The following is a 15,096-nucleotide window of genomic DNA, read 5'->3' on the forward strand; positions in this document are numbered from 1 at the left end:
ACACTTAGTATTCTCGCAGGGGTATGTAAGCCACATCCTTAACACCCGTACACACATGCTTTAATGATGAAGCCTAGAAGCAGGGCCATACAGAAACTGCTTCAGTACAACGGCAGGATGAAAGGGAGTGTTATGATGACTCAGAGGGAAAAAAACAACTGTTTTGACGTATTGAGACGTGAGCCAAAACGTACTTATGACGTATGTATAGAGCCACGTAAAGTCTACAGTAGGGGTTAAACGGCACGTTCACGTAGAGGACGATAACTATAAAGAAATAGTTGTAAATATCGTCACAGTATTAAAGAATAGCAGAGTACACATCACAGTTATAACAATAAAGGCACAGAGAAATTATATGTTTGGAATAGTTTCAAAACGATTTTGAATCGGCCGATGAACACTAAAAACACTGGCAGCCAATCAGTACGCATGATATACCCAACAAATACATTTTTGTACAAAATTGTTTTAACTACTATGACGAGTGGAACGCTCTTTGAAAACGCTCAGTTTTATATTTCTTTCCTTTTGATGAGAAACAGGAAAGTCGCTGGGGAAATTCAAACACTCCTGATGAGATCGCTGTAGAAATGAGTTTTGCATATCTTAATAAACGTCTCATCCCTCATGTAATCTGTGTATAGTTACACTCAATAGAGGTACATTTGTGCGTCGAAGCAGCGGACTGTGGTTCGTTTTCATTTCAGTACATGTCTCCTTCCTCTTTTGGATGCCTGTAACCTACACAAGATTTTCTACTGTAATTGAAGCGCTCAGTTCACCAAATGACATAAAAACTGTCACTGATGATTCAGTCCGATGATAATGATTGTGAACAAGTGGAGACGCTTTGCATGGACAAATGACGGGCCGTGCAAGGCTGTCTATGACTGTGCGATAAGCTCAAGTGAAAATAGGGCTCATTTGTTATTCAAAGCTGCTCCGTTTTCCCCACTCCCAGGAGCCCTCGCTGGGGAACTTATCCCGAGCCATCAAGGATGTTTTGGATGCAAAGTGACATGCAAAAAGTCAAAGATTTGCATATTTGCTTTCACCTGTTAGTCATGCCGTGTTGTTATTAGTGCTTATACAGTGCCATATACAACATAGTGTGTTTTTGTTATAGTGAGGAACATAAGTCCAGTTTAGCTGTTTCTGACCTGTTCATGTCACCCGGGTGCAGTAAAAATTACACTTGTAATTGACAGGATGATACACACACACACAAAATACACAAGATTACACTTACTGTAATTTCCCAAAATTTATTACTCTAAAAGCAGTGCACTACAAATATGAAACAATTTTATTAGCATTTTTACCTCGCCTGCCTTGGATTATGGGTAGTGTAGTTCATCACAGGGAAATCGGCTCCGTTTTTAAAAGGAAGCTGAAATCTAACTGCACTATCGCTCTCTCCTTTTCACTTTATTAATATTTTAAACCTCCCCTGCAGGACATATTATTGTATGTTGAGTGAACTGCGTTGTTAAATCACTGGGTCAGTCGCTTTTACAGAATGATTGCAATAGAATTAAAAGCATACCGTATCTGTCACCACCACCTTAATTTTAATTCAGTATAAGTGCTCGAAATGCCCCGAAGGAGCTGATGTTCTGTTGATAAAGGGTGAGGTTCTCCACTCTTCTGGACCACACAGCCCGAGAAAGTCCTGCTGCAGGACCCAGCCCTGATGGAGTGGGTGTAGAAGATGACAGCAAGATCAAACCAAACGGAAAAATAAGCTGCTTTCCTCTACGCTGCGCTGACCTCCAGCTCGCGACGAAGCTTGTGTTTTGTTCACACATCTTTGCAGTCATTTATCTTCTCATAACAAAAGCGTCAGAACTGATTTACTGTTGTTTTTGAAATGCTCCTGATCTCAACACCTTCATAAGAAACAGGAATAATGTTCTCTGAGGAGACGAATCAAAGGTGGAGTTGGCCAAAACTGCTCCACATATATATGAAGCAGTGTCAGGAACATGCCAAACCAACAGGTGGCGACCTGTAATGCCATGTTGGCCAATCAGAAGCTTGAAAAAGTTCAAAAATGTTAGGTTTCAGTGACCTGGTGCAGCGTTTACCTGTGGACAAACGGCCAAACCGCATAGAAAAAGCTGCATCTGAGAAGACAGGACCATAGACTCAAGCAGAACTCTCCATCGCTTCAATCTTCAATCTAAACTCTATCATCAACCAACCCCCTGAAAACTGGTCCAGATATGTCTTGTTTAGGTCTGCAGGACAGTAGTGCTCCAGGAGTAGGGATGAAGACCCCTGGGCCAAGGCCTGAGGGTGGGCTGCTTTGACTTGACTTCTAAACAGGCCGAAACAAAGGCTTGTGAATAAAATCCCAGTAAGGTGGCAACCGTGGCATCCATTTAGTAATTTAAATTAAAATTTATACTCAGGGTGAGTAAACATGTTCATTCATCTTTCTGACACAAAAGCATGTCTTTCAAAGAAATCTGAGGGATTTCTGTCCATTGAAAGTCTATTCACATACAATATGTGATGCTGAAATGTTTGTGAAAAGATGGTGAAGTGAATTAACACTGATCAAGTTGTTTAATCTGATTCAAACCTTCTGAATAGGTTTTAATTTAGGTCATTTAATTTAGATTTTATTTACATGTAAACAAAGTAAATCGACTTTAGTTCTATTTTCTAGTTCCCTTCTGTTTCTCTAAGGTTATTTAAATGAATAACATTGCAGTTTTATTAAAATAGTTTTAGAACTGGAAAACAAGACAAAAAGTAGGTAAGAAAAGAAGCGTGGTGCTTCCTGGTCACAGGATCTGAAGGATATGACTTCACGTCGCATGCTCATGAGGATGCCATAACCTCGACTAGATCATCTTGTGGCCACAACATATCCCGCCAAGTTAATTAGCTAATCTGTCTTACCCACAACAGAACTAAGTGAACTGAACCGGTCTCTTGAAATAACTTACTAGCTCATGCAACAACACAAGAAACAGTTTATAGCAATTAACGCATGCACAACAAGAAAATATTGGAGTTACTCGTTCATCCTCTTCCTCTTAAGGTTTTAAGGGCAGCTTGCATCCTTGGTGTTGCTTTACCGCCATCTTCTGGAGCTTCTGGTTACCTCGGGGCGGATTTACTGAATTTAGCCCCATATATATTTGCCCACATTTACCGAAATCAACCATTTTTGTTGTGATGCTTGCTGCTTCACAATGGTGCTCCACAGTTGTCCAATCTTTCTACATTTTATAATCATATTACATTTATTCATTTAACAGACATTTTTATTCTTTTATGTTGTAAACCACAAAACAGCAAATGATTTTCCATTGAGATACAAAAAAAAAATGTAATAAATTATAAAATGGTAAAACCATTTTTCAAAAAAAGCAAAGAGTCAGAAGTAAAAGTAATGGCACGACTGTCGTGAATAAACCTTCGAATAATCTCGACTTAATTTGATCTGTTTTAAATGTAACACTATAATGGACACATATTTGAAACGGATTTCATCAGAGTTGTCCTAAAACTCTTTCTGATCCACCTCGAATGCTCACTGCTAGTAACTTCCTCATGTCTGACAGATCTGCTGTTGCCATGTTGAGAGAAATCGGGAGTAAAAGTGCAGAGGTGTTGCGTGTAGCTCTATATAAATATGAACATGTATTTATTCATCTCACCTGCACAAAAACACATCGGTATTCATCAAATATGTATTTAATCCTAATTTATAAAGCAATGTCTTTGCTCCTGACCTTTAATGATCCAATTTGACCATATTAATGAGTTTAATTTGTTCTCTGTGAAGAGAAGAAATGACGCAGTTTCCTTGTATTTGCGACCTCAACCACAAACCTTTGCTCATAAAGCAGCTTGACGGTTGTTTCCGGGTCAACTGCGTTAGCAATGAACTAATAACTAAAACAAAGCAGGATCTTGACATGCACTCAAATTGTACATTATAGTTAAAATAAAATCGAAATGTAATTTTGTTGTCATTTTTAGAATAATGAGGTCAACCAAAATGCAATAAGAGATTCGGCCTCGCAGCTCTATTTTGTTGTTTCTCCAGAAGATGGTGCTCTTTAGGAGATAATGAATGATGACCGATCAGGCATATACATACAGAAGATGTTTATGTTGACCTTACAACATCTTTAATATAGCAGCATAACATAGAGGATTTAGTGCAGAGATTTATTTAGAGTCACCAAAGGTATTCCACTCAAAAGATAGAACTCTCCAACTAATGAAAGCTGTTTATAAATATTAAAAGTCAAATATAAGATCGCAGAATTATGGCTTATTCGGCAACAGATACTAATAACATAAATAAAAAGAAGACCAGAACTTGCCGAAAAGAAAAGATAACCGAAAACGTGACCAGGTTTGCTTTCTAACAGGCATGGAGACTGTTTTTGTAACTCTTTTGTTGCACGAAGTCTTGAATAAAATCACCTTATCGCTGGCAGATGAATGCTCGCCATTAAAAAGACAAATAAAGTCAGAAAGATTCTGGACAAAGAGGTTAACGTGTTGACATAAATGAAGCCTTTCACAATTGCAATGACTGTAACCAATATCATTGGTACAAGCCTTGTATTCAGAAGGCAAGATATGTGCGAGAGATGATCCAAGATCATGATACACGTGTCCCTGCCTGATCTCAGAAGCAACATAAGGACAATGCTTTAGCCCTTTTCAAATGAGACGAGGAAAATCTCTCTAGATTACTGTCTGACCTGAACATTACGTTGATTCAAAGGGATAGAGGCCAGAATCTTTGAACAGTTATTAGAAATTATCAGAGAGACCCACTATTTTTGGCTTGAATTGCCGCTAACAAGACTACAGCCATATTGCATTTCTGGGTAAACTCTCTTCAGATTAGTTAGATTCTTGAAAATAATATTAACAGAGAGATGCGTATTCCAGTTCAGCATGTCTGGCCACGCCGTAAACAATTAGAAAGCGTATTTGTGTAGTGTAGTGAAATTACGGTAGTGGAGGTGTTTGCTATTGTCTGTGAGTAAAAATAAAAAAATAAATTAGAAAATTAGTATTTTCTTTGAACACAATGCCACAGGTGAATACCATAGTCCTTTAGTTTACAATCAGAACTCTATAAATATACTAGATAAAATATAACATTTTTATACAATGCATGGTAACACTTTAGTTCAGGGAACAATTCTCACTGTTAACTATTGTATGTAACTATGCTTATTAGCTGCTTATTAGTACGAATAAAGCATGCCATATTCTGCTTGACAATATACTAGATCTCTTCATCCACCCCATATCTAAACTTAACATCTTACTTACTAACTATTAAGAAGCAGAAAACTAGGAGTCATAGTTAATAGTTAGTAGAAAAAACTGGTAAACTATTCCAATTCTTGCTATTAACAAAACATTAGCTATGACTTTTGCCTCAATAAACTCTTAATTTGCTTCTCATTAATAGTTGGTAGTCAGAGTAATACAGTCATGCAGAATATGTGTTTTATAAGTACTAATATGTTAATAACAGGCATGCTAATAAGCAACTAGTTAGAGGAATAGTTCAGCCGAAAACATTACACCGTATTTTATACACTCTGAAGACATCCTAGGTGTATATGAACACAGAACTTTTAAAAAATGTATCCTGGCTCCTCCAAGCTTGGTAATTCTGGTGGATAGCAGCCATTATTTTGAAGCTCAGCAGCTCAGATATATCCACAAGTGCTGTAATGTAAAACTAAACTATATGCCTCCCGTGGGGGTTATCACACGTCCTCTGAAGCAGATCGAAGGTTTTCTGTCACAAAAATATTTCTGGATTTCAAACTTTTCAAACTGCATCATGAGTCAGTTATTTAACTCATGGATCTGCTTCAGAGGACGTGTGATGACCCCCTGAAGGCGTATAGGTTAGTTTTACGTCGTCGTACTTGAGGATATATTTGATTTATGAAGCTTCAAAATCATGGCCGCTATCCACCAGCAATACCAAGCTTGGAAGAGCCAGGATAAATAAAAAAAAAACTGTGTTTATCTGAAAGAAGAATGTCATATACATCTAGGTTTCAGGGTGAGTAAAATATGAGGTCATTGCCAAAATATGGCAAGATGACAAAAAATCTATTAGTTTGTAACTTTGGGAAACTAAGCCAGTAGGCTTTTAACAAAACCATATTTGATGGTTTCACAGTCAGTTACTATGGATTTCAAATCCACAGTTTGCCGAGCAGTGACCTTTGTTTTTTTCACATGCTGGTTTGCAGGTCTCCGTTGAGCAGTGTGTCGTGAGTTTCTGTTGGCTCCTTCAAGATTCGAGGCTTGTCCTGTTTGCTGTCGGTGTGCTCAGCCTCATCCAAAGCGCTCGCTCTTCTCAAGCACAGGACGTTCTGGAAACTCTTCTTGAAGTTCTCTGACAAGAAAGCGTACAGTATTGGGTTCGCGCAGCTATTGGCGTATCCCAGCACCACCACGAAGGCAAACATGCTTCTTAAGAAAGCCGTGGTGCTGATGGTGCCGGTGACCGACGTCACGTTGAAGATGTAGAAGGGCAGCCAGCAGAAGACAAAGACGGCGACCACGATGGACACCATCCGCGTCACCCTCTTCTCAGACTGCCTACGTTTGCCAGAGTTCACCCTGACTGCCGAGGACTTGACCTTGATGATAATGCACAGATAGCAGAGACATATGACCATCAGGGGCAGGAAGAAGCCCAGGAAAAAGGTGTAGAACATGAAGGCAGTGTAGTAGGTCTCCTGCGGCTCTGGCCACACGATGGTGCAGAAGCATCCGTCGGGTTTGGTGATCAGTCCGCTGTAGATCACGATCGGGAGGTTGACGATAAGAGACACCACCCACACCACCAGATTAATGGTCTTGGCCACATGGGGCTTCCTCCATTTGGTGGACTTGATGGGATGCACCACAGCGAGGTAGCGGTCAATGCTCATCACCATCAGACAGAAAATACTGGTAAACTGGTTCAGAGAATCCACGGTCATGACCACGCGACACAAAGCCGCGCCGAACGGCCAGTGCACCAGCGCTAACTGGATGGCGATGAAGGGCAAGCCGAGCATGAAGAGCACGTCCGCCACCGCCAGGTTCAGGATGTAGATATTGGTGACCGTCTTCATCTTGGCGTAACGCAGGATGACGTAGATGACCAGAGCATTTCCACACAGGCCGATCGCGCACACCACAAAGTACATGAAGGTGATGACGGCCGTGCAGGGCAAGCTCATGCCCGTCTTGTTTCCCTGGCCTTCCTCAGATATGTTGCCGAGCAGGATGTCGTCGTACATGGGGAGTACAGACAGATTGCTGGGGAGGTTGCTGGGTGAGAACGAAAATGTCCAGGAATCCATTTTAGTGTATGCTTCAGATTCCTAATTCCATTAAGTGTGACTTATAGCCTGGGGGGAAAACATATAGTGGTCAATGAAGTATATATCCTATACTGTTATCAGTTCTAATCCCAATGCGACCAACACTTAACATCTCTGTGGCAAAACCTAGGATGCTTCCTTGTTTGTGAGAGCCCACATAGGGAGCTGTGCTACTGCCTAAAACATCAACCTAGCCGACAGATGAGGAACAATCATATCAACGGCAAGTCACAGAATATGATTAATAGTTTAATTGTTTGAAGAGATATTTCACAATGTAAAAAATCTTACTGATCCCAAACAGTCATCCAGCATCGCTCTATAATAGCGTTACTTATTTACAGTTTTAGGCCAACCACTAAATCTTCAGACGAACTTTAATGAAGACGGTATGGTCCTGTAAGTTTACCGCTTCTGGTCAGTTTGTTTTCTCAATGTTGTTCTGTACAGCTATAGAGAGCACAGTCTAACCGACTTGAGAGAGCAATGTCCTCTATGTCACAATCATCCCCGGTGGACAAACAAGCAAAGTAATCAATGTCCCTCTCAGATCTGGACCCATTTATGGCTTTCATTTTTTTTTCTAGGGCATGTGTGCATTAATCCTAATATTAACCAGTAAAGCTCCAGGACTGAAAGTGTCTGTCCCGTCACTCACAGTCCAAAGCTGCTCCTGTCAGTGAAAGGGCTTTCATTTGTAGCATTAATTACAGTCTCTTTAGGAAAAAACAAACTTTGAATGTGAAAAGTTCATATTCCATCTAGACATGAAGGTAACAATGACGTTGCTCAGTATGACTCAGTTAATGGTTCATTCATACAAAATGGCTCTAGAAATAAGTAAACAAATGCTACAAATATTTTTAAACACAAAACTGTGTTTCATATTAATATACGCAGTGATTTTGCCGATTTTGCCAAAATAAATATTTAAATTACAGAATTTTCTGATAGACAAAATGAATACAAAACATGTTAAAAAAGATTCAGAGCAGGTGGTTCTTACCTTCATGTTGATGTGTGCTGTACAGTACAGTGTCTGCTGAAGAGCACATGTGGAATATCCAAACACATGATCTGATCTGATCTGAACTGAAACTGAAGAGATTTGACCCTGTGCCGAGACAAGCCTCTCAGAGAGAGAGAGAGAGACAGACTGTGTGTGTGTGTGTGTATTGAAATATGACTGTATGACCGGTGTTTGTTCAACACTGATGAGTCGAAAACATTGTTCGTATACAGTGTTTATCGTGTACTATTGAGATTGTTTTTGTGCGCATCGTAAAAACAATTAGTATATGAACCCTTTTAAAAATATTTTCCGTTGAATAAAAACTATAGTTTACCCCATTGTAACCAGTAAAACCACTACAGATTTTGTTATTATTTCTGTTGTATGTCTTTTCAACTGGGTAGATTTCTGAAATGAATAACTTATAACATGTGGTGTAAAGACGTGATTATAGACAAAGACGAGAAAACCAAAAAAGACTCGGATGTTCATCTGCGAGATATTTACAGTCGATCTTGAGAGAGGTGAAAAATAACCTGCTGAGCACAAACTTTTTTTGCTGCCTGAGGGTCAAAAGAACAATCTCAGCAGACACAGAACGTCATAAATATTCAACAAAATTCAACACCTAATGTCAATGTTAAGTTGATGTCCAATACAGACATCAGCTGATGTTGATATTCGTAGTTTTTAGGTTGTGTAACCAAAGTCCAACATTAAGTCAAAGTCAAATTGGCATCAAATATTGACGTCAACCCGCATTTTATTTTCATGTCATCCAACGTCAATCTGACGGTACATAGACGTCCGGTGCCTGGAGGGTTGAAATCAAATGCGTATCATATTTAGCCTAAAACCGCACATGAACTCAAACAGGATTGTGGGGAGGGACGTACCAAAAGCAGGCAGGGAGATCTGCAAAGTACGAAATTTAAGGGTTCACTTACTTTTTCCACCCTGCACTCCGAATGATTGCTCGATTGTAATTTTCACAATACATTACAATATTAATATATTTTTTTGTGTCTGTAGTTGTGAGTCAAGTTGGAAGCAATGCTTAGCTGATGCCACGTAGCGTTTCGTTTTCTCATCTTCCTACAAGAACCAACGTGACGTCTCCGTTTAGTGTCGTGAGTGGATAATTGCCTCTAACTTGTGTACTTGTTCTGATTCAGCTGCATTAAAGTACATGCGAGCACAGAAACTAGAAGAGGAAAAACTGATACAAAGCGGGCTGAAATTAGACAGAATGCAAATGTTAGCGATGCAACGAATATTCTAATTAGCATACAGCATTAAGCATTAGGATTTAGTGATTTTTCAAACAGGCTTTGGCCACTTTCCATCGAGAGTGTTTGGCAACAGTCGTGACCGGCTTTTTACCTCATTACCAAAGGCTGGAAGTGAGAAGCGGCTGCTGAGCTCTTCTGTGGAGCTGCAGCTGGCCGTCTCTGAATAACTCCAGCAGCTTATGTAGAACATGCCTTTGAAGAGCCGCGGCAGGATTTGTGAGAAGGATTACATCATACAGCACTAGGAGGATTACATCATGTGTCTCTGGTCAGCCCTGCATCATTTACAGAGCGGGGGCAAAGACACGTTACTGAAGTTACCCACTGGGGAAATTAAAGAAAAGACTTACCCTCACCCCCATCTCAACTAATTAAACCAATAAGTATGCAATCATTACGCTGCAAAAAATGTCGTCACGTCAGGGTCTGAGCAGACGTACGCACTGCTCTAAATATATTTCATGTGTCAATGACTTTAATTAAGAGAGCTGAAACCATTTATTTGCGCGCAAGTATAAGGATCATTTGCGATTTGTAGATTTCACATCGCTTAGGCACAATTTCTGTTTGTACGATTATTCTACGAATCTGAGAAATGAACGTAAGATCAAATATAGGATGGTTTGGTTCCATTGTCCTCATTTGAAAGTCGCTTTAAGTAAAAGTGTCTGCTAAATGTCTAAATTTAATAGTAACAATAAAAGAATCCGATTGTTTATGTCTTCCTACCATTTTGTATTAATCTTGCAAATGATGCTACTTTCAGTTCATGTAGTTTAACGGTTCAAAATCTGGTAGAGGTTGTACACAAAAGCCCAGAGTGAAAGCTAGCAGGTTTTATGAGGTTTCTCATGGGCAGGAGAAGACATCCAGACAGGAACTAGGAAGATGGACACTCAAAGAGATAGTTCACCCAACGAGGAAAACTCATCATTCACTTGCTGACTCTTATTTCAAACAGAAAACGAATATCTTGCTCATATTTTGGATATTTCCTACCGTAAATATGTTAAAAACCTAATTGTATATGTTAAGATTTTTTTGCACCCTCAGATTCCAGATGGTCTATCCTAACATCAATGTAAACATTATTTATTCAGTTTTCAAGTGGAAACATGTACACTTACGTCTGGTTTTGCTCTCCATACATATACATATATAGTCAAACTACGTACATGATGCCGTTAAGCGGTCATTTTGTTGCTGTTGACGTGTTCGGCTGTGTCCGCAATCTAATATGTATGTCACATGTATTATGTCTGAAATATTAAATAAAGAATTAGGAAATGCTAAGCTATGCCACAGAGATTGAAAGGCAAAGTAGATAAAGAGTGTACTTTGTGCCACACTCCTAAATTGTAACCTCGCATCACCCTCGAGGCAAGGAAAAATCCATAGCAGCTGGCTGGTGTTTGGATCAGCCCTTTATGGACTTTTATCTCTTCAAGCAGTTCGATACGCGATGCTTTTCGTTTGGAAAATGCATGAAAGCTTTACAGCCCCGAGATGTAGTTAGCCTTCAGCTCCAGGCTTGCGTGAGCCTTCAAAGCTTCTCCAGGTCTTACTGTAAACGCTTCAGGAGAGTGCGTGTCGCTCGCTGGATGTTACTGTGACGTTTCATTTGTGGAACGTTTAATAGCGTTGCGTAACGGTCGTGACCCATTCATCAATCTATAAAATCGAACACGTCTGCCGTAGAAGACAGTTTTTATGTGCAATTTCACAAACCATTCACTCAACCTTCGCATTAAAGCACATACAAAGTATATATCAATGTTTATATGTCACATTAAACGTATATATACTGATGAAATTGTTACGGTAGTGCACAACGTAATGCAGTGGTAACAAAATAATTGCTATTGTGTGAATAATCATGCAATCCATAAAAAAGTAACTGTAGTCTGATCCCGGGTATGTTCAAATGTAAGTTACTCTAATTACAAGTACTTTTTGTAATCAGTTACTTCTCAGCTCCGATAACGCGTGTAGTGTTGTGACTGTAACAGAACGGACTTTGCTTCACGTCATCTTCTCAACTGAACTACGATCATCGTGACACTGTAAGGTCATCAAATACATTCATTTGACCAGGAACACCAGAAACCTAAAGCACTGTTCCAGTCGCGGAGAAAAGCCAACTCGGAAACAGCTCTCCATGCTGCTTTTCGTTAAAAAATGGCTGCCACATACACGAACCTAGCAACGTTTGGCGAAAATACAGTCAAATCCGTATTGGAAACACATTCTCTCCTTTGTTTTTTTTGCTGAAAGCCTTGCTGGTGCGATGGTCTTTTCTTTCTGTGGGATGACGTGGATTTATTATGGAGTTTCTTGAGTAGGATAATACCCCCGTGGATTACACGCTCTGCACACAGACCACCCGCAGTAATCAACCTGACACAAAGCATTTGACGTGAATCAGCAACGGACAGATGTTCAGTGTCTGTCCTGATTTCTTACACTGTCTTCTCTGCTCTACTTTACCTGCACAGCGGCGAGCTTTCCATGTCATATCATTGTTCATTGGTTTAGAGGACGCAGTGCTTTATAACAGTGTAGGGGTGCACAGCTTGTCTGTAATGCTCAGGTCAGCCCCAAAAAACATGGCTATACCAAAGCATTTTTTCATTTAACACATATTTTCATCTCATTAAAGTACAATATTATCCTATTTAATGTATGTGAAAAACACGATCTATACGTCTCAGCATATGAACATTGGATCCGAGCGACGCAATTAAGATCTTGACATGTTTATTGCCATTAATATTGGCATATGCCACGTAATTTGGTATGATTGTGGACATTAGTTTGATCTACGCCTCACTTTCTATTTTTGCTCCAACTAATTAATAAACGATGAACAAATCGCGTCTTTGTTTTCTCAACGTAACGTTTCTGTGTTCTCCGTTAACCCAAAGTGAAATATTGTTGATAGGCATTCATGTTTATTGGAGAACATTGTTACATAACACCAGGAACAAGTTTGCATTCAGTGTTCTTTGCGGCATGGGATTGATTTTAAGCTGCGCAGCGTGTATAATACATTGACTTTGTTCAGATTCTTCCAGATAATCTAGAGTGATAATCTTTGATGCAGTGATCGTCTGTGATATGACATTCAAACATTGATATTTATAATGTAGACTCGGCCTCTTGAGGTTTTCTCAGAAAGCAGTTATGTACTATCTTTCAGTAATTTCATGGTTTGATTGTGGTACAGTTATGAAAAAACTTCATGGTGTTGCCGCATTTCACCAAAGTCCGACCGATCCTCTCTGGGTTTCACGGTCACCATTTCAAAATGTCCATCTTCTCACAGACTGTTTCTTCTTGGCTGTTGTGAAAGTACTGATAACTGTGCTCATCTTAAAGTCTTTAACATCAAACGTGTTTGATGTTTGGGGAGCTCTGGGATTTATAATCCACAATGAATACTTGAATGCACCCTTTGCTGCGAGTGACATATGGTAACTGTGACTTCTGCTCCAAATCTACTGAGCGTTGCATTTGTCCCATTCGAAAATACATGAGTGACCACATGTGAGGCAACCAAATACCAAGTGACTTATACTTTTAAAGGTCCATGAGCCCAAAGTATACGTAGGTGTACACTAGCATGTGCGTACAGTTGAACACGCAGCCTTTTCAGAGTATTCTTCATTTGGTAGCGTCAATTTTATAATCGTGATTTGATGCTATCTCATAACCCTCTGCCGTCAATGGGAGCTTCTGTTGCAGTCTCTGCTCTTTTCCTTTTGTTTTGTATGTTTCTTGAAGTCGGTGCTGCCATCTTGTGGAACATCTGAGTGCAAAGCCGGTTCAATGCTGGTGTTGGAGAAGAATTGGGGTTCTTGTTGAAGAACATCTCCAAAGCACTATGAACCATCTGACTAGTAAGTGAGCCTTAACTGTTCAACTGATTATCATGATGTTTTACAACTACTGAGATATTGTGCACAGTTTAATTATTAATATTTTAATTCTGTGTGTTTTAAATGCCTCCTAAGATAATAATGTTGCATAATGTTTTGCTCTTTCATTTATGTGCCAGAAACATCATAGAACACATAACTTTGTTGGTTCATGCTGAACTGGTGCTGACAAATGTACTTTTTATATTAATAACTTGTCACTGATAGTTTTTTAGTGACCAAATATTGTTTGTATTAAATGTGTTATGAGGGGCAAATTATTATTAATGTATTTAAATGTACTTAAATGTAATATGTTAACAAAAATTTATATATGGACATATTTTTCAAATTATTATTTTACACTGTAAAAAAATCCTTAAAAATACAGTAAAAACTTCCTGTTTTCAGTTGAAGGAATTGTTCGGGAACCGCGTAAGAAGCAAATCCCATTAATACACAGATTACTTCATTCATTTTCCAAAGAAGGATTAGTTGAACTCCTCTGAGGTAAAATTTAAGTTTAGGATTTAGTTTTTGTTCTTTACAATCTTTAGTAATGCCAATGTTTTATTTAGGTGCTATATCTTATCAGTTTGTCTTATTAAATACTACGCCTTGTCACAGGTGACTCCTTTGGGACAATCAACAGCTTTGGTGTTGTGTTCTCCACAGTCACCAAGATCATCCCTGATGTCACCATGGCCTCATGGACGAGTTCATGGCTGTGCCCACCAGACAGAAGTTTGAGCAATGGTGGACTTTTGTGCTCTGTTGTGGAGCTCTGGATGGGAAGCATATTGTCCTAAAAGCGCCTTCTAACGAAAGTTTTACATCTACAAGGAAAGTTCCCCCTTGGTCCTCTTGGCAGCTGTGGATGCCCAGTATTGTTTGAAGGTAATTGATGTTAGGGGCTACGGGAGGACCCAAGATGGTGGGATTCTTTTGGTCAAGCATTTTAATCAGGCATCCTCCAACTCCCCCAGCCACATGTGTTTGTTGCTGATGAGGCTTGTCCAGTATGGAGAAACCTCATGAGACCATTCCCTGGATGCATCCTTCCAAGAGAGCACTGCATCTTTAACTACCGCCTGACCTGCCTTACAGAAATAGTCCCAAATCATGATTTATAGTGCATATATATTTTATGAGCATGTGTCTTATCTGGGATCGAACATATCATCGTATTAACGATGGAGTAATTGTAGCATACGCTACATTATATTCAAAGCACTTTTTTGTTCCTCAAAATAGCACAACTGAGTACACTTAGTTGATCTTAAGTTCATCTTAAGAAGTACTAGTGAGCTACTTTTAGTATATTAAGTACAAAAGTGCAAAAATAGTGCACTTTAAGAGCACTGTAAATAAAGGCCCCCGGTAGCAAATCCATGCGTTTTTTAAAGACAGATATTCACTACTCTATTTAACTTTTTTAAAGTGTTTACAGCAAACGTACCTGGTTACTGTCGTAACCTCTGTTC

The 15,096-nt window shown here is 39.3% G+C and overlaps 1 protein-coding gene across 1 annotated transcript; it reads right to left on the bottom strand.

The window, feature by feature from the left end:
• Positions 1–4,175: 4,175 nt before the first annotated feature.
• LOC122331559 (somatostatin receptor type 2-like) lies at positions 4,176–8,559 on the bottom strand. The gene is made up of 2 exons (XM_043229075.1): positions 8,398–8,559; positions 4,176–7,418 (listed from the first exon to the last, which is right to left on the bottom strand). The coding sequence occupies exon 2, from the start codon at positions 7,368–7,370 to the stop codon at positions 6,249–6,251; it is 1,122 nt and encodes a 373-aa protein (XP_043085010.1). The 5' UTR covers positions 7,371–7,418; positions 8,398–8,559; the 3' UTR covers positions 4,176–6,248.
• Between the last annotated feature and the right edge of the window lie 6,537 nt (positions 8,560–15,096).

Source organism: Puntigrus tetrazona, unplaced genomic scaffold (assembly GCF_018831695.1).
Source record: "Puntigrus tetrazona isolate hp1 unplaced genomic scaffold, ASM1883169v1 S000000001, whole genome shotgun sequence".
Classification (NCBI taxonomy): domain Eukaryota; kingdom Metazoa; phylum Chordata; class Actinopteri; order Cypriniformes; family Cyprinidae; genus Puntigrus; species Puntigrus tetrazona.

Bases quoted from the DNA above. Each gene is read 5' to 3' on its own strand.
- LOC122331559 (XM_043229075.1), bottom strand. From the start codon at position 7,370: ATGGATTCCTGGACATTTTCGTTCTCACCCAGCAACCTCCCCAGCAAT.